Source organism: Salvelinus sp. IW2-2015, linkage group LG7 (genome assembly GCF_002910315.2).
Source record: "Salvelinus sp. IW2-2015 linkage group LG7, ASM291031v2, whole genome shotgun sequence".
NCBI lineage: Eukaryota > Metazoa > Chordata > Actinopteri > Salmoniformes > Salmonidae > Salvelinus > Salvelinus sp. IW2-2015.
In genome coordinates, this window is record NC_036847.1 from 15883094 (window position 1) to 15909865 (window position 26772).

At 41.4% G+C, this 26772-nt stretch overlaps 1 protein-coding gene across 5 annotated transcripts in view; it reads right to left on the reverse strand.

Annotated features, from left to right (window-relative positions):
• chl1a (cell adhesion molecule L1-like a) overlaps nt 1–26772 on the reverse strand; it is a 123095-nt gene that overhangs the window by 31195 nt on the left and 65128 nt on the right. For all 5 annotated transcript variants that reach the window (XM_023991134.2, XM_070444510.1, XM_023991136.2 and 2 more), the window contains exons 9-19: nt 22675–22809; nt 22100–22240; nt 14003–14114; nt 11574–11740; nt 10958–11120; nt 10651–10775; nt 10078–10179; nt 7407–7604; nt 7138–7208; nt 6773–6995; nt 4126–4241 (exon numbers count right to left, since the gene is read on the reverse strand). In XM_023991134.2, the coding sequence (XP_023846902.1) occupies nt 4126–4241; nt 6773–6995; nt 7138–7208; nt 7407–7604; nt 10078–10179; nt 10651–10775; nt 10958–11120; nt 11574–11740; nt 14003–14114; nt 22100–22240; nt 22675–22809 (1553 nt within the window). The remainder of the gene's footprint in view (nt 1–4125; nt 4242–6772; nt 6996–7137; nt 7209–7406; nt 7605–10077; nt 10180–10650; nt 10776–10957; nt 11121–11573; nt 11741–14002; nt 14115–22099; nt 22241–22674; nt 22810–26772) is intronic.

Below are 26772 nucleotides of genomic sequence, written 5' to 3' on the forward strand. Positions count from 1 at the left end.
TTTCTCTCAAATGTTGTGCACAAATTTGTTCATATCCCTGTTAGTGAGCATTTCTCCTTTGCCAAGATAATCCATCCACCTGATAGGTGTGGCATATCAAGAAACGGATTAAACAGCATGATCATTACACAGGTGCACCTTGTGCTTGGGACAATAAAAGGTCACTCTAAATTGTTCAGTTTTGTCACACAACACAATGCCACAGTTGCCTCAAATTTTGAGGGAGCGTGCAATTGGCATGCTGACTGCAAAAATTTCACCAGAGTTGTTGCCAGATAATTCCATTTGAATGTCTCTACGATAAGCCGCCTCCAACATCATTTTAGAGAATTTGGCAGTACGTCCATCCGGCCTCACAACTGTAGACCACGTGTATAGCGTTCTGTGGCGTTTGCTGATGTCAACGCTGTGAACAGAGTGCCCCACAATAGCATTTTATCGATGTCAATTTGAATTCACAGAGATACCGTGATGAGATCCTGAGGCCCATTGTCGTGCCATCCATCCTCTGCCATCATCTCATGTTTCAGCATGATAATGCATGGCCCCARGTCGCATGGAAATMTACACAATTCCTGGAAGCTGAAAATGTCCCAGTTCTTCCATGGACTGCATACTGCATACTCACCAGACATGTCATCCATTGAGCATATATAGGATGCTCTGGATCGACGTGTAAACGACAGCTTTTTCCAGTTTCCGCCAATATCCAGCAACTTTGCACAGCTATTCAAGAGGAGTGGGACAACATTCCACAGGTCACAATTAACAGCCTGATCAAGTCTATGTGGAAATGTGTCGCTCTGCATGAGGTAAATGGTGGTCACACCAGATACTGACTGGTTTTCTGATCCAAGCATCTACCTTTTTTTAAGGTATCTGTGACCAACAGACGCATATCTGCATTCCCAGTCATGTGAAATCCATAGATTAGGGCCTAATTTATTTATTTCAATTGACTGATTTCCTTATATGAACTGTAACTCAGTAAAATCTTTAAAATTGTTGCATGTTGCATTTATATTTTTGTTCAGTATAATTACAAAGCACCTTATGGTTTTCACTACTTTGTCAGGTAGGTAATTGTTATATGGCGTTGGATTTTGCATCCCTTGCCTTTGCAACCATGAAAAAATCTTTAAAATGGCAAAGAGTTAAACGCATCATTCATGTTTTTGTTTAATTTGAACTGTTTATCAATGATCAAAAATAATGCAAGTCCTTTATACTGAAACACGTTCTGTTTATCTATTATTTAATGTATTTAGTGCAAGCAAATTAGAGTTGTAGTGACATGTTTTGGGGACTTATTATTTTAAATGCTAGAAAATAAAAAAGTATTCATATATTGTATAGATCTTTAAAACAAAGAAGGCTATTAAAATTGAGTGGAATGTTAGAAAAACAGGTTCTAGATTTCAGGCTAATGATTTGGTGTTACTAAATATAAAGTGTAATTGGTGTTACTCTATTTAGATGAAAGGAAATGACTGGTTATCATAATAAAATAAAACATTTGAAGTCATTAAGCTGCCACATAAATTGATTTAAAAATGGGAAGACGCACCCAAATACATTTAAATAAATAAAATCTATGAATTAGATATTTTTTCTAAATTCAATGCCAAAATCCATTGCAACTCAAGAATGACTCAAGTGCCATTGAGAATTAACTGCTGCTGACTAATGATAACTAGGGCTGGGTGATATGGKCAAAATATCATATCACATTTTTCTATTATTTTTTACGGTAAGAGGGTATTTGACGATATTTTGTGTTTTAATAATACAAGTTCTAAATATGCTTCATGAGTAGTGCATATCCCCAGGGAGGCAACAAATACATTCTAAGTGGTTTCAAATGGGGCATTTTCTCTTCTGATTGTTTTATACTGTTCAATTAAACTTCACCCAAAAATAAATGTTTAGCTTTTTCATACATTTACTTCACTCATTTATTATTTCCAAACTGTAAAACATTTATTTGTCTTTGTATGCCTCTATTTTGTGAAAAAGTCAATTTTCCTTCATCATAATAATGATTGTCCTCTATGACCATGTATTTTCAATGGATTCAACGGCAGTTCATACTTTCGCCACAAGGTGCATTGTGCCATTTTCTAAGATGCTTTCGGCACCCGCACTAACTCAAAGGTAAGATTCATGGCAAAAACTATGTGCGCACCGTTGGTGCCAGTGCTCTCACATGTACTATTCATGGCATACAGTGCCTTCAGAAAGAATTCATACCCCTTGACTTATTCAACATGTTGTTGTGTTACAGCCTGAATTAAACATGTATTAAATTGATTGTTTTTCACKCATCAACACACAATACCCCATAATGACAAAGTGAAAACATGTTTTTAGAAATGAGCTTTGCACACCTGAATTGTACAATATTTGCACATTATTCTTTTTAACATTCTTCAAGCTCTGTCAAGTTGGTTGTTGATCATTGCTAGATAGACAGCTATTGTCATGTCTTGCCAGAGATTTTCAAGCTGATTTAAGTCAAAACTGTAACTAGGCCACTCAGAAACATTCAATGTCATCTTGGTAAGCAACTCCAGTGTATATTTGGCCTTGTGTTTTAAATTATTGTCCTGCTGAAAGGTGAATTTGTCTCCCAGTGTCTATTGGAAAGCAGACTGAACCAGGTTTTTCTTTAGGATTTTGCATGTGCTTAGCTCTAATCCATTTATTTTTATCATAAACTTCCTAGTCCTTGCCGATGAAAAACAAACCCATAAAATGATGCAACCACCACCATACTTGAAAATATAAACAGTGGTACTCAGTGATGTGTTGTGTTGGAGTTGCACCAAACATAACGCTTTGTATTCAGGACAAYGTACATTTCTTTGCCACATTTTTCACAGTTTTACTTTAGTGCCTTACTGCAAACATGATGCAAGTTTTAGAATATTTGTATTCTGGAAAGGTTTCCTTGTTTTTAACTCTGTCATTMAGGTAACTACAATGTTGTTGATCCATCCAAATGTTTCTCCTGTAACTGTTTTAAAGTCATCATTGGCTTCATGGTGAAATCCCTGAGCGGTTTCCTTCCTCTCTGGCAACTGAGTTAGGAATGACGCCTGTATCTTTGTAGTGACTGGGTGTATTGGTACACTATCCAAAGTGTAATTAATAACTTCATCATGCTCAAAGGGATATTCAATGTCTCCTTTTTTATTTTTACCCATCTTCCAATAGGTGTCCTTCTTTGAGAGGCATTGGAAAACCTCCCTGATCTTGGTAGTTGAATCTGTGTTTGAAATTCACTGCTCGACTGAGTGACCTTGCAGATAATTTTATGTGGAGTACACTTATTATGTGACTTGTTAAGCAAATTTTTTCAAAATGTGGAAAAAGTCAAGGGGTGTGAATACTTTCTGAAGGCAGTGTAAAGTACATGTGCACACCCGAAGCTCTGCTAGCAAATTAGCAGTTCTCAACTGTTAGCAGTCTTTTACTGGTGATAAGAATGGACGATTGCCATACTTTTTTGAGTTTCACTATTCAGTTATTACATTTATATAACATTTACCAAACGTAAAGTAAAAATCCAAACCGGTCCGTGTATTAATAACGGTATATTGTAAAATGCGGTTTGTCGCCAAGACTTAATGCTAACTGCTAACTAACTTCAATGTAAAACATGCTATGCTAAATGGGCACATAATGTACACAAAATGGTAGATTACACAGAGTACCCTGACTTGAGATACACACATGCAACCTTAAATTCAGCCTAAATATTCCACATTTTTGTTTCTCAAATAGGAATAGAGCCTGGGGAGTAGGCTACCCAGGGATATGTACAGGGGACCCAGTATTTATGTTAGGTGAGACGTAAAGGCCCTACTTTGGGTGAAGAAGAGCTAGGCAGATGGGCCAAGAGAAACTTGGATAATGTTCATTAGGCCACACATTGGAAAGCATTTWAAAATGTTTTACCACTAAATATTCATGTTTACATTTACATTTGACATTTTAGTAATTTAGCAGACGCTGGTCCCCAAACCGTGGGTTGAGACCCCCTTAGCGGACAAGCTAGTTCCTCCCTATTTCAGTCCATTTTCTTCCATTTGGTACCTGATGAACACGACCCTGAACACTCACATTGTAGCCCCCCAGATGACCACGCAATGTTGCCTGGGCAACCCTCGTCCAACTGACTCTGAGAAGGGTGGTGTTCAACACCTCCACTGCCACGTCCCGTGGGGAAGCTGTAGGCACTGGAGAGGACAGGCACCAATCAGTAGCAATAGTACACGCACGCACGCACGCACACCCACACACCTGTCTCTTATACACATCTAGATGTGTATAAGAGACAGGGGTTATAGTATGGAGGGTGTGAAAAACAAAACTAAGATCCATTATCCTTTGTGTCATTATGTTTCAAATCTCACAATTTGCTCAGACAAAGGTGAGAATTTGATTTGCAACGGTTCAATTTTTTTTTATGTGAGGGGACTACTTGAAGTACACCTACATAGAACTGGGGTGATAACCAGAAAAAAATTACAGACACTTAACCTGATACATTATCCCGAAAACAATGCCAAAAGACAACTGAAGAAAAGAAAATGGGGGAGGGATAAGATGCAATGTTCACATAAATGAATAATATTGGGCTCTTTGTCAAAAATGGCAGTTGGGTCACTTWACAGAGAGTAGTACTAGGATACACTACAACACCATCTGCACATCAGAACAGTAGATAAACAATGGAAATGTAAAATGTATGATACAACCAATGATGATTACTTGCTTTATACAACTAAGAGTAGAAAAATGGTTTTCATTCACATAGAAGAGCAACATGCCTCCCCTGGGTGGGCTTGGTAAAACACTCATATCTCCTACTTGCACATTATGATACACCTATACAGCCTTAAAAGTGTACATCCCAATAATATCTCCTTTCTCCTGAAGTGCGTACTCATTCACTATTTCCTTTCAAATCAGTGAAGAAACTGTGAATTTATACTATATACAGTTGAAGTCGGAGGTTTACATACACCTTAGCCAAATACATTTAAACTCAGTTTTTCACAATTCCTGACATTTAATCCTAGTAAAAATTCCCTGTCTTAGGTCAGTTAGGATCACCACTTTATTTTAAGAATGTGAAATGTCAGAATAATAGTAGAGAGAATGATTTATTTCAGCTTTTATTTATTTTGTCACATTCCCAGTGGGTCAGAACACTCAATTAGTATTTGCCTTTAAAGTAGCATTGCCTTTAAATTGTTTAACTTGGGTCAAACGTTTCAGGTAGCCCTCCACAAGCTTCCCACAATAAGTTGGGTGAATTTTGGCCCATTCCTCCTGACAGAGCTGGTGTAACTGAGTCAGGTTTGTAGACCTCCTTGCTCGCACTCACTTTTTCAGTTCTGCCCACAAATGTTGTATAGGATTGAGGTCAGGGCTTTGTGATGGCCACTCCAATACCTTGACTTTGTTGTCCTTAAGTCATTTTGCCACAACTTTGGAAGTATGCTCGGGGTCATTGTCCATTTGGAAGACCCATTTGCGACCAAGCTTTAACTTCCTTCCTAACTGACGTCTTGAGATGTTGCTTCAATATATCCACATAATTTTCCTTCCTCATGACTCATGATGCAATCTATTTTGTGAAGTGCACCAGTCCCTCCTGCAGCAAAGCACCCCCACAACATGATGCTGCCACCCCCGTGCTTCACAGTTGGGAAGGTGTTCTTCGGCTTGCAAGCCTCCCCCTTTTTCCTCCAAACATAACAATGGTCATTATGGCCAAACAGTTATATTTTTGTTTCATCAGACCAGAGGACATTTCTCCAAAAAGTACGATCTTTGTCCCCATGTGCAGTTGCAAACTGTATTCTGGGTTTTTTATGGCGGTTTTGGAGCAGTGTCATCTTCCTTGCTGAGCGGCCTTTCAGGTTATGTCGATATAGTTTTACTTCGGTATAGATACTTTTGTACCTGTTTCCTCCAGCATCTTCACAAAGTCCTTTGCTGTTGTTCTGGGATTGATTTGTACTTTTTGCACCAAAGTACGTTCATCTCTAGGAGACAGAACACGTCTCCTTCCTGAGCGGTATGACAGCTGCGTGGTCCCATAGTGTTTATACTTGCATARTATTGTTTGTACAGATGAACGTGGTACCTTCAGGCGTTTGGAAATTGCTTCCAATGATGAACCAGACTTGTGGAGGTCTACAATTTTTTTTCTGAGGTCTTGGCTGATTTCTTTTGATTTTCCCATGATGTCAAGCAAAGAGGCACTGAGTTTGAAGGTAGGCCTTGAAATACATCCACAGGTAAACCTCCAATTCACTCAAATGATGTCAATTCGCCTATCACAAGCTTCTAAAGCCATGACATAATTTCTGGAATTTTCCAAGCTGTTTAAAGGCACAGTCAACTTAGTGTATGTAAACTTCTGACCCACTGCAATTGTGATACAGTGAGTTATAAGTTAAATAATCTCTCTGTTAACAATTGTTGTAAAAATTACTTGTGTCATGCACAAAGTAGATGTCCTAACCGACTTGCCAAAACTATAGTTTGTTAACAAGAAATTTGTGGAGTGGTTGAAAAACTTGTTTTAATGACCCCAACCTAAGTGTATGTAAATTTCTGACTTCAACTGTATATAAGGGAAGTGAACGTGCACACTTTGGGACGAGGGACTGATAATTGGGACATTGCCAAAAAGAGGCCATATGTATGAAGTTCACTGGATTAAAAGGAAACACTCTGGTGGTCTGTTACTCACAGTCTTCCCCGGAGTACCCTGTCACTACTTTGGGTTCTGGGCCCCAGCCGTGACTGTTGCGACTCTGGATCTTGATCTCGTAGGGGACGAATGTGGGGGTGTTCTTGACGACAAAGGTGTGTCTTTTGACAAGATGCTCTATCCAGATATCTTCTACGCCCAGTTTCCTGTAGCTCAACTTGTACTCCAGGCCTGGACCATTGTGCTCCACAGGCAATAGTGGCTGTGACAGAGGACAACACAACAGAAAGTACGTCATTAAACACATAAGGTATCTACAACATACTCTACCTGTATCTAAGACATACAGCATACAATTGCTGCCTTTAAGGGTAGCTATAGATGCAGTTATGAGTCTCTCTCACCTCCCAACTGATATCCATTTGATGGGGCAGATGACCCTGAATTTTGATGTTTTCTGGGTTTTTATCAGGAGCTGTGAGGACATATGCATTATTATATAGTTTGCTTTGTGTTAAGACAATTCCTTTAGGGCGCATATGGACAAAAATAACTCTTCACATGACAATGGCCAGTTCATTGAAAACTTTGAAATCCTCTTAACCTATATATAAAGTACACAGTTATAAACGTATAATAAGATGATTATAACAGGTTACAGAGAAAGTCAAACCTGCAGGAGGGGTTTTGTATCGGTCTGTGGGGTTGCTTGGGGGCCCTTTCCCAATGGCATTAACTGCATACACTCTAAACTGGTAGTTCAGGTGGCCGTGTAATGTCAACACCGCTGTGACCTGGTTGCCAGGGACTCGCTGGAGTTCTCGCCAGGTCCCAGGATCCCACTGACTCTCCTCGTACTCCACTATGAACTCTGTGCTCGTACAGTATACAAAATCATAAATCAGCCATTCAGAAATAAATATACTGTGTACTGAAAAAGTACTACATTGTATGTCTACATTAGGAAATATCGAAATACACTAAGTGACCAAAAGTATGCTCGTCGAACATATCATTCCAAAATCATGGGTATTAATATGGAGTTGGTTCCCCTTTTGCTGCTATAACAGCCTCCACTCTTCTGGGAAGGCTGTCCACCACAGTAGATGTTGGAACATTGCTGCGGGGACTTGCTTCCATTCAGCCACAAGACCATTAGTGAGATCGGGCACTGGTGTTGGGCGATTAGGCCTGGCTCGCAGTCGACATTCCAATTCATCCCAAAGGTGTTCGATGGGGTTGAGGTCAAGGCTCTGTCCAGGCCAGTCAAGTTCTTCCACACAGATCTCGACAAACCATTTCTGTATGGACCTCGCTTTGTGCACGGGGGCATTGTCATGCTGAAACAGGAAAGGGACTTCCCCAAACTGTTGCCACAAATCTGGAAGCACAGAATCGTCTAGAATGTCATTGTATGCTTTAGCGTTAAGATTTCCCTTCACTGGAACTAGGGAGACRAAACAATGAAAAACAGCCACAGACCATTATTCCTCCAACARCAAACTTTACAGTTGGCACTATGCATTCGGGCAGGTAGCGTTCTCATGGCATCCACCAAACCCAGATTCGTCCGTCAGACTGCCAGATGYTGAACGCGTGATTCATCACTCTAGAGAATGCGTTTCCACTGTTGCAGAGTAAAATGGCAGCTTTACACCACTCCAGCTGACGCTTGGCATTGCACATGTTGATCTTACACTTGTGTGCGGCTGCTCGGCCATGGAAACCCATTTCATGACGCTCCCAACGAACAGTTATTGTGCTGATGTTGCTTCCAGAGGCAGTTTGGAACTTGATTGGTGAGCATTGCAACTGAGGACAGGCYATTTTTACATGCTACGCGCTTCAGCACTCGGCGGTCCCGTTCTGTGATCTTGTGTGGCATACCACTTCGCGGCTGAGCCGTTGTTGCTCCTAGACGTTTCAACTTCACAATAGTGTACCTTGTCTGTGTATATATTTCACATTATAGAAATCTCTTTTTACAGTTTCAGGAAAGGGGTTATAATATATTGAGGAAGAACACCCCCAAGTGTTACATGACAATCATAATATTTTTAGTCCACTGAACAAAAATATAAACGCAACTTGTAAAGTGTTGGTCCCATGTTTCATTAACTGACATAAAAGATCCCAGACATTTTACATACGCACAAAAGGCGAATTACTCTCAAATATTTTGCACAAAATTTGTTTACATCCCTGTTAGTGAGCATTTATAATTTGCCAATATAATCCATCCACCTGACCGGTATGGCATATAAAGAAGCTGATTAAGCAGCATAATTATTAGACAGGTGCACCTTGTGCTGGGGACAATAAAAGGCCACTCTAAAATATGCAGTTTTGTCACACAACACAATGCCACAGATGTTAAACGTGTGGGAGCGTGCAATTGGCATGCTGACTGCAGGAATATCCACCAGAGCTGTTGCCAGAGAATTGAATGCGAATTTCTCTACCATAAGCCGCCTCCAATTTCATTTTAGAGAATTTGGCAGTACATCCAACCGGCCTCACAACCGCCGACTACATGTATGGTGTCGTGTTGGCAAGCGATTTGCTGATGAAGGTGGGGTTATGGTATGGGCAGGCACAAGCTACGGACAACGAACACAACTGCATTTTATCGATGGTAATTTGAATGCACAGAGATACCGTGATGAGATCCTGAGGCCCATTGTCGTGCCATTCATCCGTCGCCATCACCACATATTTCAGCATGATAATGTACGGCCCCATGTCGCAAGAATCTGTACACAATTCCTGGAAGCTGAACATTTCCCAGTTTTTCCATGGCCTGCATACTCAGACATGTCGACCACTGAGCATGTTTGGGATGCTCTGGATCGATGTGCCCAACAGCGTGTTCCAGTTCCCGCCAATATCCAGCAACTTCGCACAGCAATTGAAGAGGAGTGGGACAAAATTCCCTAGGTCACAATCAACAGCCTGATCAACTCTATGTGAAAGAGATGTGCCGCGCAGCATGAGGCAAATGGTGGTCACACCAGATACTGACTGGTATTGACCAAACTTTTTTTTAAAGTTATCTGTGACCAACAGATGCATATCTGTATGTGAAATCCATAGATTAGGGCCTAATTTATTTATTTCAAATGACTGATTTCCTTATATGAACTGTAACTCAGTAAAACCTTGTTGCATTGTTGCATGTTGCGTTTACATTTTTGTTCAGTATATGTTTGTAGTATGCTGAAACTGGGACCACATTTGATCTTCTCTTTCTAGTCCCACAGGTACGGTGTACATTTGAGGACATCCCTCCTTCCTAAAGCAAAAGGTTYAGGGTGAAGACCGCTGACTGTGGTAGCCAGGCCTACCAGTGGCAGAGCTGTTGTGGTCGTCACCGGGTACCCAGGCCAACCGGACACTCCAGCTCTTTTGTTCAGACAGCTCCACATCCTCTGGAGCATCAGGGACATCTGAAACAACATAACAGCAACATTGCAATCACATTATGATGGTGGGGTACACAGTTCCAGTCATTTGAGGACCGCATTCCTGCTACATTTCATCTTTGACCGCCTTTTATAGTAACTAGGGACTGACTTCTACCTGTGACACCTGGGACATGTTCATTGGGGCATGCAATGGGGAAAAAATAAAATTATGTTTTGCTAAGGAAGACTAAAATTGTACATTTTCGTCCAGGTAGTCCTTCCCTCTTTCAGTAAATTTTCTTCCGTTTGGTGCCTAATGAACACAACCCAGGTAGGTGCACTCTTCAGCCAATCAGTAAGATCCCTATAGGGATCCCGATCCCTATCCCACCGTAGGTACCAAAGATAAATACAAACCATCTGGACTACGGACCTCCAGGGCCTGAATTGTGCACTTCAGCACTACAGATGTAGTACAATGGCATTACTGAAACTGACGGTGATGCTGCTTACCCAGTACAGTAACAAGTGCAGAGGCGGTGTCCTGGTCTAGATTGGTTCTGGCGGTACATGTGTATGTTCCCTTGTCGCTTTGGTTTACATTGATAATTTGTAGCATTCCATCATCCAGAAAATATCTAATAATAAAAAAGAGAGACTCATAATACATTCACTTGTATCAGTGGTAAAGCTGTCAATCTTAATAGGTGGATATTTCTGAAATTTTTGTGAGGTGATCCAACTTCCTACACTCTTGTAATAGTATAGTGATGAATACTTGTATACAAAATGGGGTAACAATCCCATTAGGGTATCTTACCTGGACTGTTCTGTGAATGGGGGTATCTCTTCCCCATCCTTGCTCCAGACTATTTGAAACTCGTTCCTAAGAGATATATCATACTCTGCTTGGCATGTAAGCTGGGCTGTGGTGCCACTTAATATGTGCAGGTCCTGCGGCGGCTCCACGATTTGGGTAGGATCTGAAACATACAAATACATTTACCGGGTGAATTAAACAAGATCTTATACTCTTCTGACGTTCAGTTACATTTGAAAGTCTTGCGGGCCATATTTGAAGTCTCAAGCTAGCTATGTAAGTCAGGTGAGAGAGAGTTACAGACATTTTACACACAAGAGAAATGAGAGAGGATACAATGGGATAACCATTGTTTTTTCTTGGAGTTTCCCTGGGCAGTTTGCAAGTAATCGGCATAGCAAGGTTGGCTGAATTGAACTATGCCTGGATGATAATGAATGCCATATTTTCCTTGCTACCTTTCCTGTCACCACTTATCTGAAAGGACTAGATAGATAAAAGCAATATGGCTGAAAGCCAACATCCTTATTATTTGTCCTAAACCCAATTTCCTTCAAAGTGCAAATGAAAAAAGCTAATGATAAGCCATTCAATGCTGTCTAAGGTGCTGAAATACCTTTGACGTCCAACAAGGCTGTGATGGCTGATTTTCCCTCTGAATTGGTGGCGAAACATACATATTCCCCACTGTCTTCTTTCCCTGCCTGGTTGATCTGCAGCGATCCATTTTTAAAAACTGAGAATCGTTCCCCCTCAACAGATTCCGTAGTGTCATCCTTGTTCCTAGAAGACATGCATTTCAGAGTTGATAAGCTGTTTCCCTACCGGACATGTACATGTTAAAACTGCGTTGGATATACAATAATTACACAAAAACACATTTTATTGTAACACAAATTGAATTCTAATACGTATTTGCTTTCAAAGACACCTGAAAAGCCTGATTGAAGTGCAATTTTAGTTCCTAAATAGAGTGGGGCAAAAAAGTATTTAGTCAGCCACCAATTGTGCAAGTTCTCCCACTTAAAAAGATGAGAGAGGCCTGTAATTTTCATCATAGGTACACTTCAACTATGACAGACAAAATGAGAAGAAAAAAAATCCAGAAAATCACATTGTAGGATTTTTAATGAATTTATTTGCAAATGATGGTGGAAAATAAGTATTTGGTCAATAACAAAYGTTTATCTCAATACTTTGTTATATACTCTTTGTTGGCAATGACAGAGGTCAAACGTTTTCTGTAAGTCTTCACAAGGTTTTCACACACTGTTGCTGGTATTTTGGCCCATTCCTCCATGCAGATCTCCTCTAGAGCAGTGATGTTTTGGGGCTGTTGCTGGGCAACACGGACTTTCAACTCCCTCCAAAGATTTTCTATGGGGTTGAGATCTGGAGACTAGCTAGGCCACTTGAAATGCTTCTTACGAAGCCACTCCTTCGTTGCCCGGGCGGTGTGTTTGGGATCATTGTCATGCTGAAAGACCCAGCCACGTTTCATCTTCATTGCCCTTGCTGATGGAAGGAGGTTTTCACTCAAAATCTCACGATACATGTCCCCATTCATTCTGTCCTTTACACGGACCAGTCGTCCTGGTCCCTTTGGAGAAAAACAGACCCAAAGCATGATGTTTCCACCCCCATGCTTCACAGTAGGTATGGTGTTCTTTGGATGCAACTCAGCATTCTTTGTCCTCCAAACACYACGAGTTGAGTTTTTACCAAAAAGTTATATTTTGGTTTCATCTGACCATATGACATTCTCCCAATCTTCTTCTGGATCATCCAAATGCTCTCTAGCAAACTTCAGACGGGCCTGGACATGTACTGGCTTAAGCAGGGGGACACGTCTGGCACTGCAGGATTTGAGTCCCTGGCGGCGTAGTGTGTTACTGATGGTAGGCTTTGTTAATTTGGTCCCAGCTCTCTGCAGGTCATTCACTAGGTCCCCCCGTGTGGTTCTTGTGATCATTTTGACCCCACGGGGTGAGATCTTGCGTGGAGCCCTAGATCGAGGGAGATTATCAGTGGTCTTGTATGTCTTCCATTTCCTAATAATTGCTCCCACAGTTGATTTCTTCAAACCAAGCTGCTTACCTATTGCAGATTCAGTTTTCCCAGCCTGGTGCAGGTCTACAATTTTGTTTCTGGTGTCCTTTGACAGCTCTTTGGTCTTGGCCATAGTGGAGTTTGGAGTGTGACTGTTTGAGGTTGTGGACAGGTGTCTTTTATACTGATAACAAGTTCAAACAGGTGCCATTAATACAGGTAACGAGTGGAGGACAGAGGAGCCTCTTAAAGAAGAAGTTACAGGTCTGTGAGAGCCAGACATCTTGCTTGTTTGTAGGTGACCAAATACTTATTTTCCACCATAATTTGCAAATAAATTCATAAAACATCCTACAATGTGATTTTCTGGATTTTTTTTCTCATTTTGTCTGTCATAGTTGACGTGTACCTATGATGAAAATTACAGGCCTCTCTCATCTTTTTAAGTGGGAGAACTTGCACAATTGGTGGCTGACTAAATACTTTTTTGCCCCACTGTACATGACAAATCTGGAAAACAGTTTAACTAGTCATTTAACATGTCATGTTAGAATTGCAAGTGGAAAAGAGAAGGATTAGGGGTGATGTTAGTGAAAGAGATAATCAGAATATAAGGAGATGAACAGAGCAAAAGTGTCACAGAACTGCCCAGATGGAGGTCAAATGAAGAATAGGGTGATGTATGATATATAAAACAGCAGGAGAGAGAGAATTAAGGATGATTCGGGCATTGTTCACCTACAAAATAATAAACAATAAAAAACAATAATAAAAAACAAATCGCTCACTCACAAATTTGACTTCAAAACCGGATGCATGCTGAATCCTTGTTCATAGTGAATCAAATGAACAGCACACCAAAAAGTGATTGTCAAAATGTAATGGCAAATACATTAATTATTGAAGATAACCTTTTGCAGTGCTTTCCATACCAGTCACGACAGGTGTTCACCAACAATAGCAGTGGAGGAGAAATAGGCTGGTGGCTCAACTCACCAGGAAACAGTGGATGGAGGGGAGCTGAATACTTTGCAGTCCATGATGATGTCCTTCCCTTGCACTACTGAATATCGCTGGTAATCCTTAGTCAGCATCCGAGGTGGGAGATCTGTGGGGGAAGCAAGAACATAAAGCTATCAACCATGGCATAGGTTCATGATTGGTTTATTGGTAATACTGTCATGAGGAAGAATTTGCGTGGTTTTAGGTAAGCTGTTCACTGTGGTCCACTATCACCATTATAGGCCTTAGAATTTCTAGTTTGAGAATATGAGAGAATGTGCTATGCTTCTCTGCTTCTCGGATAGGACTGGCTGTGTGTGTGTTCTGTGGCCAGCAGAGGTTGCAACTGTACAATAAACACACTTGCATGCATTCCCACATGCCAGCACACACACTATTGTTTAAAGAATCACCATTATACTGTACATCTTAAGTAGAAATCACTGTCAGATCCATCAAACATTAGTCAAATTAAGCAATAATACATGAGAGGCCATGTGTTATGACATTTTTATCATGGCTGTGACGTGGTCATAGCCACGAGGCAAAGCCACGAGTTCTCTCTTAAGGATTAGCCCCTTTTTTTCAATTTTCGCCTAAAATGACATACCCAAGTCTAACTGCCTGTAGCTCAGGCCCTGAAGCAAGGATATGCATATTCTTGGTACCATTTGAAAGGAAACAATGAAGTTTATGGAAATGTGAAAGGAATGTAGTAGAATATAACACAATAGATCTGGTAAAAGATAACACAAGGAAAAAAACAACCGTTCTTTTGTATTTTCTTGTACCATCATCTTTGAAATGCAAGAGAAAGGCATTAATGTATTATTCCAGCCCAGGTGAAATTTAGATTTTGGCCACTAGATGGCATCAGTGCATGTGCAAAGTTTTAGACTGATCCAATGAACCATTGAATTTCTGTTCAAAATGTTGTATCAAGACTGCCCAAATATGCCTAATATATTTATTAATAACTTTTCATGTTCAAAATTGTGCACTCTCAAACAATAGCATGGTATTCTTTCACTGTAATAGCTACTGTAAATTGGACAGTGCAGTTAGATTAACAAGAATGTAAGCTTTCTGCCAATATCAGATATGTCTATGTCCTGGTAAATTCTCTTGTTACTTAGAACCTCATGCTTATCGCATTAGTCTATGTTAGCTCAACCGTCCCGTGGAAGGGACACTTATCCCGAAGAAGTAAAACAAATAAAAAATAAACATTATTTCCCAAATAATCAATTTATAAACAAAACATGATGCAACATTCACCAACACTGGTTGTCAAGTGACATTTTAGGCGTTCTCTGGTCGTTAGTTATTTTCGTATTGACTGCCATGTAAAGCAAAACTACCCAAGCCCTGGTTGATAGTTCCAGAACCTTGGTTTCTAGGGACGCTGTCCATGGTTCTGAAAACAGAGCACGTCTGGTCTATGCATAGGAACATTTTATGTCAGATCGAAACATTGTATAGGGGCACTGTCCGTGGTTCTGAAAACAGTGCTGAAACATTGTCGCAAAGACATTGCGGATACAGCGGATCAGAATAAAAACCACAATGACAATTTTTTTCTAATCGTGGGGCATCAATGATCATGAGGAAGGTGAGGGATCAGCCCAGAACTACACGGCAGGACCGGCAGGACACGGCAGGACCTGGTCAATGACCTGAAGAGAGCTGGGACCACAGTCTCAAAGAAAACCATGAGTAACACACTACGCCGTCATGGATTAAAATCCTGCAGCGCACGCAAGGTCCCCCTGCTCAAGCCAGCACATGTCCAGGCCCGTCTGAAGTTTGCCAATGACCATCTGGATGATCCAGAGGAGGAATGGGAGAAGGTCATGTGGTCTGATGAGACAAAAATAGAGCTTTTTGGTCTAAACTCCACTCGCCGTGTTTGGAGGAAGAAGAAAGATGAGTACAACGAGTACAACATGTATCGCGAGATCTTGGCCAACAACCTCCTTCCCTCAGTAAGAGTATTGAAGATGGGTCGTGGCTGGGTCTTCCAGCATGACAACGCCCCGAAACACACAGCCAGGGCAACTAAGGAGTGGCTCCGTAAGAAGCATCTCAAGGTCCTGGAGTGGCCTAGCCAGTTTCCAGACCTGAACCCAATAGAAAATCTTTGGAGGGAGCTGAAAGTCCGTATTGCCCAGCGACAGCCCCGAAACCTGAAGGATCTGGAGAAGGTCTGTATGGAGGAGTGGGCCAAAATCCCTGCTGCAGTGTGTGCAAACCTGGTCAAGAACTACAGGAAACGTATGATCTCTGTAATTGCAATCTGTACCAAATATTAAGTTCTGCTTTTCTGATGTATCAAATACTTATGTCATGCAATAAAATGCAAATTAATTACTTAAAAATCATACAATGTGATTTTCTGGATTTTTGTTTTAGATTCCGTATCTCACAGTTGAAGTGTACCTATGATAAAAATTACAGACCTCTACATGCTTTGTAAGTAGGAAATCCTGCAAAATCGGCAGTGTCTCAAATACTTGTTCTCCCCACGTTATATATATATATATATATATATATGTATATATACACACATATACATATACACATGTTTGTTTTGGGCTTTGTCTCCGTCATGTTCATGACGTACGCTTTTGGGTAGTGAAATAAAAAAAACTATGTCGTATTCCTGCACCTGTCTCCAATCACTATACAACGTGACAGACAGCTATTGAAAAATGCACTCTTGCAACATCTGCACAGTGCGAATCCCGGCCTATGGAATAAAAGTGGGGCTTTTAATGCTCAAATCTAATTCATGCTGATAAAAAAAAGTACATCCATAGGCCTAGTGGACACATGCTCAAACTCACACACTTTGGATAAACTTAAAGGGGCAATCTGTAGTTGCTACATCCATTTTTGAACTTGTAAATTATATATATTAATTAAAGATATAATTTAATCATATTATTATATATAGTAGAAAGTGATGGGTTAGAAGAAGCTTACATAACCAACCCATAAAGTAAAAATGTACATCCATATATGGCCAGTTATGTAAACTTTAACATTGATTTACCTGCAATAGATGTCATTCAATTGGTAACATACATTTTTGTCATCTTCTAATGCCTCTCAAAGGGAAAGTAATCTAAAAGTAACTGAATGTAATCAGATTACTTTACTGAGTACTTTTAGAAAGTAATCTATCCAACGCTTAATGACAATATATTTTTATTATATTCATATACCGCATAACAGCCTAGCTATTTGAAAAATGTTTATACCTTGCACAGACGGGGCAGCATTGATGAAAGGGTGTCTCATTGGCTCCATGGTATATCACAGGTTGTCATCATCGGAGATCTTTCGTCTGGGGTATAGCTAAAAGGGTGGGGCATGTTCATGTAATTTAGAGATATATTTTTCTAGCGATGCCATCGTGCAGAGCTCGTTCCCAGGGTTTTCATACATGCAGCCGCATGTATCTTTCCATTCGATTTTTGTGGTTCTTGGTCTCTTCATTGAAACTCAGTGTTGCGTATCTCGATCCATATTTGTATTATTGTGAATGAGTCTGGCTTCAGTTTGCGATTTCCTTCGTTTCCTCTTCGGCCAAAGTGCAACTGCAAATCAAACGACACCTTATTCAGTAATCGTATGGGTGGCAGGGTTCAAGGCTTCGGACTCACAGAGGATTTTTAGGTACTGCTGTGTTATACAGTGCCTTGCAAAAGTATTCATCATCCTTGGCGTTTTTCCTATTTTGTTGCATTACAACCCGTAATTTAAATGTATTTTTATTTGGATTTCATGTAATGGACATACACAAAATAGTGCAAACTTGTGAAGTGAAATGGAAAAAATTACTTATTTCAAATGTTTTATTTTTATTTAAAAAACAGAAAACTGGTGTGTGCATATGTATTCAACCCTTTGCTATGACACCCCTAAATAAGATCTGGTGCAACCAATTACCTTCCGAAGTCACATAATTAGTTAACTAATGTCCACCTGAGTGCAATCTAAGTGTCACATGATCGGTCACATGATCTCAGTATATATATATACCCCTGTTCTGAAAGGCCTCAGTCTGCAGCACCACTAAGCAAGGGGCACCACCAAGCAGGTCAGGGACAAAATTGTGGAGAAGTACAGATCAAGGTTGGGTTATAAAAAAATATCTGAAACTTTGAACATCCCACGGAGCACCATTAAATCCATTATTAAAAAATGGAAAGAATAAGGCACCAAAACAAACCTGCCAAGAAAGGGCCGCCCACCAAAACTCACGGACCAGGCAAGGAGAGCATTTATCAGAGAGGCAACAAAGAGACTAAAGATAACCCTGAAGGAGCTGCAAAGCTCCACAGCGGAGATTGGAGTATCTGTCCATAGGACCACTTTAAGCCGTACACTCCACAGAGCTGGGCTTTACGGAAGAGTGGCCAGAAAAAAGCCATTGCTTAAAGGAAAAAAATAAGCAAACGCGTTTGGTGTTRGCCAAAAGGCATGTGGGAGACTCCCCAAACATATGGAAGAAAGTACTCTGCGTAGATGAGAATAAAATTGAGCTTTTTGGCCATCAAGGAAAAGGCTATATCTGCCACAAACCCAACACCTCTTATCACCCTTAGAACACCATCCCCACAGTGAAGCATGGTGGTGGCAGAATCATGCTGTGGGGGTTTTTCATCGGCAGGGACTGGGAAACTGGTCAGAATTGAAGGAAATGATGGATGGCGCTAAATACAGGGACATTCTTGAGGGAAACCTGTTTCAATCTTCCAGAGATTTGAGACTGGGACGGAGGTTCACCTTCCAGCAGGACAATGACCCAAAGCATACTGCTAAAGCAACACTCGAGTGGTTTAAGGGGAAACATTTAAATGTCTTGGAATGGCCTAGTCAAAGCCCAGACCTCAATCCAATTGAGAATCTGTGGTATGACTTAAAGATTGCTGTACACCAGCGGAACCCATCCAACTTGAAGGAGCTGGAGCAGTTTTGCCTTGAAAAATGGGCAAAAACCTCAGTGGCTAGATGTGCCAAGCTTATAGAGACATACCCCAAGAGACTTGCAGCTGTAATTGCGGCAAAAGGTGGCTCTACAAGGTATTGCCTTTGGGGGGGTGAATAGTTATGCATGCTCAAGTTTTCATTTTTTTTGTCTTATTTCTTGTTTGTTTCACAAAAAAATATATTTTGCATCTTCAAAGTGGGAGGCATGTTGTGTAAATCAAATGATACAACCCCCCCAAAAAATCTATTTTAATTCCAGTTTGTAAGGCAACAAAATAGGAAAAATGCCAATGGGGTGAATACTTTCACAAGCCACTGTAGCTGGGTAGTGTCTGGTTCTGTCCCTGCCCTCCCTTCTCAGCTGTTTTATGATACCAGCAAAGACATTGTTTGCGTTTAGGAACTCAGTATCTCTGACACCAAGATCGTCTCAATGGAGGCTCATTTAAGTCGCGGTTTAGGCCTGCCCGCAGTCCAGAGACYCTGCTGATTCCATATCGGTCTTCTTACCTTAGCGGTGTAGAAACTCCGGAGAATATTACCCATCTCCTGTTTTGAAACAGTTGCCAGATCGATGTTTATCCCCTTTTCTGACAGCCATTCCAGAAAGCACTTCATTGCCCAATTTCTCTCCTTTTCTATGTCGTCTATAGCAGCGCTACTGATTTCTGCATGTCTAACGTTAACGCTAGGCTCAGTTTGCTGGTCCACTTGCACTTCTTCTTGCTTAATTTCTTTCATATCCTCCTCCTCTTCTTGTTGGCACCATTCTTCAAACGTTAGTGGATAAAACAAATCAAAAGTAACTTTAAAATCATCCATGATGACTTACAGGTACTAAGACTTATAGTTTTAAAAGTAGTAGTGGTATTAGGTTGCTAGGTAATGACGTAAACAATGCCARTTTATWTGAACGTGGCCATGTGTACATGTATGTTGTCTCATATCATGGGCAGGAGAGGCTCTAACAATGGGAATTCCAAACCACCCGTTGTKGAAATGTGTAATAATATATGGATATGACATCCATAAGCTCCCTATCAGACTTCTGGGTGAACCAGGGCTGTGTGCTATAGCTACACACACACATGCCCATTCAGGAAAAAACTTCCAACTGTAACCAGTGCCTGCAACCTGGATCAGGTTGTCAGTCAACCTACCAGGGTAGGTACAAACAGCATAGGAATTAAATCATCAACATGTATTGATCACAGTTTTACTAACGCTGCAGATATTTGCTTTAAAGCAGTATCCAAATCCGTAGGSTGCAGGTAGCCTAGTGGTTAGAGTGTTGGACTAGTAACCGGAAGATTGCAAGATCGAATCCCCGAGCTGACGTTCTACCCCTGAACAAGGCACTGTCATTGAAAATAAGACCAGAATATTTGCTGGTCTGTGGTGCGCAATGAGGAGCAACCAGACTCTGCACTTGACGCATTTATGAAACTACATATTCCAGTTACTAATAAGCACGCACCCATTAAGAAAAAAAACTGTTGAATCCCCTTGGATTGATGAGGAATTGAAAAATTGTATGGTTGAGAGGGATGAGGCAAAAGGTATGGCAATTAAGTCTAGCAGCTGATTGGCAAACGTACTGCAAATTAATAAATCATGTGACTAAACTAAATAAAAAATAAACTACACTATGAAACAAAGATAAATTATGTAAAGAACGATAGTAAAAAGCTTTGGGGCACCTTAAATGAAATGTTGGGGYGAAAAGCCAACTTGGCTCCGTTCATGTATTGAATCAGATGGCTCATTCATCACAAAGCCCACTGATACTGCAAACTACTTTAATGACTTTTTCATTGGCAAGATAAGCAAACTTAGGGTTGACATGCCAGCAACAAACGCTGACACTACACATCCAAGTATATCGGACCAAATTATGAAAGACAAGAATTGTACTTTTGAATTCAGTAAAGTCAGTGTGGAAGAGGTGAAAAAATTATTGTTGTCTATCAACAATGACAAGCCACCAGGGTCTTACAATCTAGATGGAAAATTACTGAGGATAATAGCAGACGATATTGCCACTCCTATTTTCCACATCTTCAATTTAAGCCTACTAGAGAGCGTGTGCCCTCAGGCCTGGATGGAAGCTAAAGTCATTCTCCTACCCAAGAATAGTAAAGCCACCTTTACTGGCTCAAATAGCCAACCAATCATCCTGTTACCAACCCTTAGTAAACTTCTGGGGAAAAATTGTGTTTGACCAGATACAATGCTATTTTACAGTAAACAAATTYATAACAGAATTTCAGCATGCTTATAGGGAAGGACACTCAGCACACACAGCACTTACACAAATGACTGATGATTGGCTGAGAGAAATTGATGATAAAATGATTGTGGGTGCTGTCTTGTTAGACTTCAGTGCAGCCTTTGACATTATTGATCATAGTCTYCTGCTGGAAAAACATACGTGTTATGGCTTTACACTTTACACTATAATGTGGATAAATAAAGAGTTACTTGTTTAACAGAACACAGAGGGTGTTCTTTATTGGAAGCCTATCAAATATAATCCAGTTAGAATCCGGAATTCCCCAGGGTAGCTGTTTAGGCCCCTTGCCTTTGAGTAAAGCCAGAGTTTCTATGTATGTGGATGACAAGAGGTCTCTTCACAGTCCCCAAGTCCAGAACAGACTATGGGAGGCACACAGTACTACATAGAGCCATGGCTACATGGAACTCTATTCCACATCAAGTAACTGACACAATCAGTAAAATTACATTTAAAAAACAGATGAAAAAAAACACCTTATGGAACAGCGGGGACTGTGAAACAACAAACATTGGCACAGACACATGCATACACACGCACGCACACACGCACACGCACACGCACACGCACACGCACACACACACACACGGATTTAGTACTGTAGTTATGTGGTGGAGTAGGGGCCTGAGGTCACACAGTGTGTTGTGAAATCTGTGAATATATTGTAATGTTTTAAAATTGTATAAACTGCCTTAATTTTGCTGGACCCCAGGAAGAGTAGCTGCTGCTTTAGCAGCTAATGCCGATTCATAATAAATACAAATACACACACACACAAAGTGCTAATGTCCAGTACTGACTTATGATCATGATGTTAGCATTAGCCAGGATGGTGCCATGTCTGTTGGAGACTTCACACTGGTAGACGGCACTGTCCTCAGGCCTGGCCCTGTGCAACACTATGGTGTCATCAAGCACTTGTCTGTTCGATGACGGGCCATCTGAAAGAACCAGAAAGAAATGCTTAAAACCAAACATGAATGCAGATTCTATAGTACTGATAGTCTTTGTATCTGGCCTGTATATTGCCTGATTATTGTGTTACTATTTTATTTGTATCTATTTGTTCATTTTCTTACTTTTTAACTGCATTGTTGGGAAAGGYCTCGTACGTAAGCATTTCACAGTAAAGTCTACATCTGTTGTACTCAGCGCATGTGAAAAAAATCCATTTGATTTGATTTATAGGATGCTGAGCAACAACTGGACCAAATGCAACACAGTGGAATGACTATTGTATTACACAAAGATTACAAAGATTTTACAAAGATTTTTTTTGTATCTTATATAGTCAAGTGAAGTGGGTGGACTGGGCACTGAAGTAACCGGCAAGGACAGAGGTCAGGGTTCATATGTTAGAGGTCATCTCACTCACCGTCCAGAGGCTGTCCGTTRTTCCTCCATGAGATAACCGGCCGTGGCTTTCCCGAGGCAGAGCACTTGATGTGCACGTCAGAGCCAACAACAGCCAACTGGCCCTTGGGTGGCTCCGGCTGCCATCTTGGTGGCTCTATGAGACATACAGTGCATTCGGAAAGTATTCAGACCCCTTGACTTTTTCCACATTTTGCTACATTACAGCCTTATTCTAAAAGGGACAAAATAAATGTTTCACATCAATCTCCACACAATACCCCATAATAACAAAGTGAAAACAAGTTTTTAGAAATGTTTGCAGATTTATACAAAAACAGAAATACCTCATTTACATAATATTACTGACCCTTTGCTATGAGACTCGAAATTGAGCTTGGAGTTGAACTTAAGTCCGCCTGTGGTAAATTCAATTGATTGGACATGATTTGGAAAGGCACACACCTATCTATATAAGGTTTACAGTGCATGTCAGAGCAAAAACCAAGCCATGAGGTCGAAGGAATTGTCCGTACAGCTCCTAGACAGGATTGTGTCGAGGCACAGATCTTGGGAAGGGTACCAAAAAATGCATGCAGCATTGAAGGTCCCCAAGAACARGGTGGCCTCCATCATTCTTAAATGGAAGAAGTTTGGAATCACCAAGACAATTCCTCGAGCTGGCTTCCCGGCCAAACTGAGCAATCGGGGGAGAAGGAACTCTCACTCTGAGAGCTTCAAAGTTTCTCTGTGGAGATGGGATGGGATACCCTTCCAGAAGGACAACCATCTCTGCAGCACTCCACCAATCAGGCCTTTATGGTACAGTGGCCAGACGGAAGCAACTCCTCAGTAAAAGGCACATGACAGCCCACATGGAGTTTGCCAAAAGGCACCTTAAGGACACTGACCATGAGAAACAAGATTCTCTGCTCTATTGAAACCAAGATTGAACTCTTTGGCCTAAATGTCAAGGGTCACATCTGGAGGAAACCGTTCACCATCCCTATGGTGAAGCATGGTGGTGGCAGCATCATGCTGTGGGGATGTTTCAGCGGCAGGGACTGGGAGACTAGTCAGGATCGACGGAAAGATGAATGTAGCAAAGTACAGAGAGATCTGCTCCAGAGCGCTCAGGACCRCAGACTGGGGCGAAGGTTCACCATCCAACGACCCTGAACACACAGCCAAGACAACGCTTTGGGACAAGTCACTAAATCAAATCAAATTTTATTGGTCACATACACATGGTTAGCAGATGTTAATGTGAGTGTAGCGAAATGCTTGTGCTTCTAGTTCCGACAGTGCAGTAATATCTACAAAGTAATCTAACAATTTCACAACAACTACCTTATACAACACACAAGTGTAAAGGGATAAATAAGAAATGTACATATAAATATATGGATGAGCGATGGCCGTGCGGCATAGGCAAGATGCAGTAGATGGTATAGAGTACAGTATATAGATATGAGATGAGTAATGTAGGGTATGTAATCATATATATAAGTGGCATTGTTTAAACTTCTTACGGCTGAAATCCCGTTACGGATCGATTTGACAACAGCCAGTGAAAGTGCAGGGCGCCAAATTCAAACAACAGAAATCTCATAATAAAATTCCTCAACATACAAGTTATACCCATTTTAAAGATCACTTGTTGTTAATCCACCAAGTGTCCGATTTCAAAAAGGCTTTACAACGAAAGCATACCATGCGATTATGTTAGGTCAGTGCCTAGTCACAAAAAACACAGCCATTTTCTCCAGCAAAAAGCAGAAAGAGATCACTAGCCTTTTGATGATCTTCATCAGATGGCACTCATAGGACTTCATGTTACACAAATACATGTATGTTTTGTTCGATAAAGTTCATATTTATATAAAAATCTCAGTTTACATTGGCGCGTTATGTTCAGTAATGTTTGCTTCCAAACATCCGGTGATTTTGCAGAGAGCCACATCAATTTACAGAAATACTCATCATAAATGTTGATGAAAATACAAGTGTTATGCATGGAATTAAAGATATACTTCTCCTTAACAGTCTGATGGCCTTGAGATAGAAGCTGTTTTTCAGTCTCTGGTCCCAGCTTTGATGCACTGACTGACCTCGCCTTCTGGATGATAACGGGGTGAACAGGCAGTGCTCGGGTGGTTGTTTTTCCTTGATGATCTTTCTTGGCCTTCCCTTTGACATTGGGTGATGTAGGTGTCCTGGAGGGGAGGTAGTTTGCCCGCGGTGATGCGTTTGCAGACCGCACTACCCTCTGGAGAGCCTTGCGGTTGTGGGCGGTGCCAGATTGCCGTATTCAGGCTGTGTACAGCCCCGACAGGATGCTCTCGATTGTGCCATCTGTAAAAAGTTTGTGAGTGTTTTCGGTGACAAGCCACATTTCTTCAGCCTCCTGAGGTTGAAGAGGCGCTGTTGCACCTTTCTTAACCATGTGTCTGTGTGGGTGGACCATTTCAGTTTGTCCGTGTGTGTACGCCGAGGAATTTAAAACCTTTCCACCTTCCGATGTGGATAGGGGGGTGCTCCCTCTACTGTTTCCTGAAGTCCGCGATCATCTCCTTTGTTTTGTTGACGTTGAGTGTGATGTTATTTTCCTAACACCACACTCCGAGGGCCCTTACCTCCTCCCTGTAGMCCATCTCGCCGTTGTTGGTAATCAAGCCTACCACTGTAGTGTCTTCTGCAAACTTGATGATTGAGTTGGAGGCGTGCATGACCACACAGTCATGGGTGAACAGGGAGTACAGGAGAGGGCCTAGAACGCACCCTTGTGGGGCCCCAGTGTTGATCAGCGGGGTGGAGAGGTTGTTTCCTAGTGTTGATCAGCGGGGTGGAGAGGTTGTTTCCTACCCTCACCACTTGGGGGCGGCCCGTCACAAAGTCCAGGACCCAGTTGCACAGGGCGGGGTCGAGACCCAGGGTCTCGAMTGCGTCGTCTGTGGACCTATTGGGGCGGTAGGCAAATTGGAGTGGGTCTAGGGTATCAGGTAGGGTGGTGATATGATCCTTGACTAGTCTCTCAAAGCACTCCATGATGACAGAAGTGAGTGCTACGGGGCGATTGTCYTTTAGCTCAGTTACCTTAGRTTTCTTGGGGACAAAAACAATGGTGGCCCTCTTGAAGCATGACTGGGATAGGGATTGATTGAATATGTCCGTAAACACACCAGCCAGCTGGTCTGCGCATGCTCTGAGGACGCGGCTAGGGATGCCGTCTGGGCCAGCAGCCTTGCGAGGGTTAACACGTTTAAATGTTTTACTCACATTGGCCACGGTGAAGGAGAGCCCACAGGATTTGYTGTCAGTGGCACTGTACTGTCCTCAAAGCAAGCAAAGAAGTTGTTTAATTTGTCTGGGAGCAAGACGTCGGTGTCTGCGACGGGGCTGGTTTTCTTTTTGTAATCCGTGATTGACTGTAGACCCTGCCACATACATCTTGTGTTTGAGCAGTTGAATTGCGAATCTACTTTGTCTCTATACTGACGRTTAGCTTGTTTGATTGCCTTGCGGAGGGAATAGCTACACTGTTTGTATTCGGTCATGTTTCCGGTCGCCTTGCCATGATTAAAAGCAGTCGTTCGCGCTTTCGGTTTTGCACGAATGCTGCCATCAATCCACGGTTTCTGGTTAGGGAAGGTTTTAATAGTCACCATGGGTACAACATCACAGATGCACTTTGCTAATAAACTCGCTCACCGAGTCAGCGTATACATCAATGTTGTTGTCTGAGGCTATCCGGAACATATCCCAGTCCACGTGATCGAAGCAATTTGAAGCGTGGAATCCAATTGGTTGGACCAGCGTTGAACAGATTTGTATGCGTCGCGGAAGTTAGAATAGCAATMATCCAGAATGCTGCCAGCTCGAGTCGCGCATTTGATATGCTGACAAAATGTAGGGAGCCTTGTTTTCAGATTAGCTTTGTTAAAATCCCCAGCTACAATAAATGCAGCCTCAGGATATATGATTTCCAGTTTACATAGAGTCCAGCAAAGTTTTTTCAGGGCCGTCGAGGTATCTGCTTGGGGGAGATATACCGGCTGTGATTATAATCTAAGAGAATTCTCTTGGTAGATAATGCTGTCGGCATTTGATTGTAAGGAAT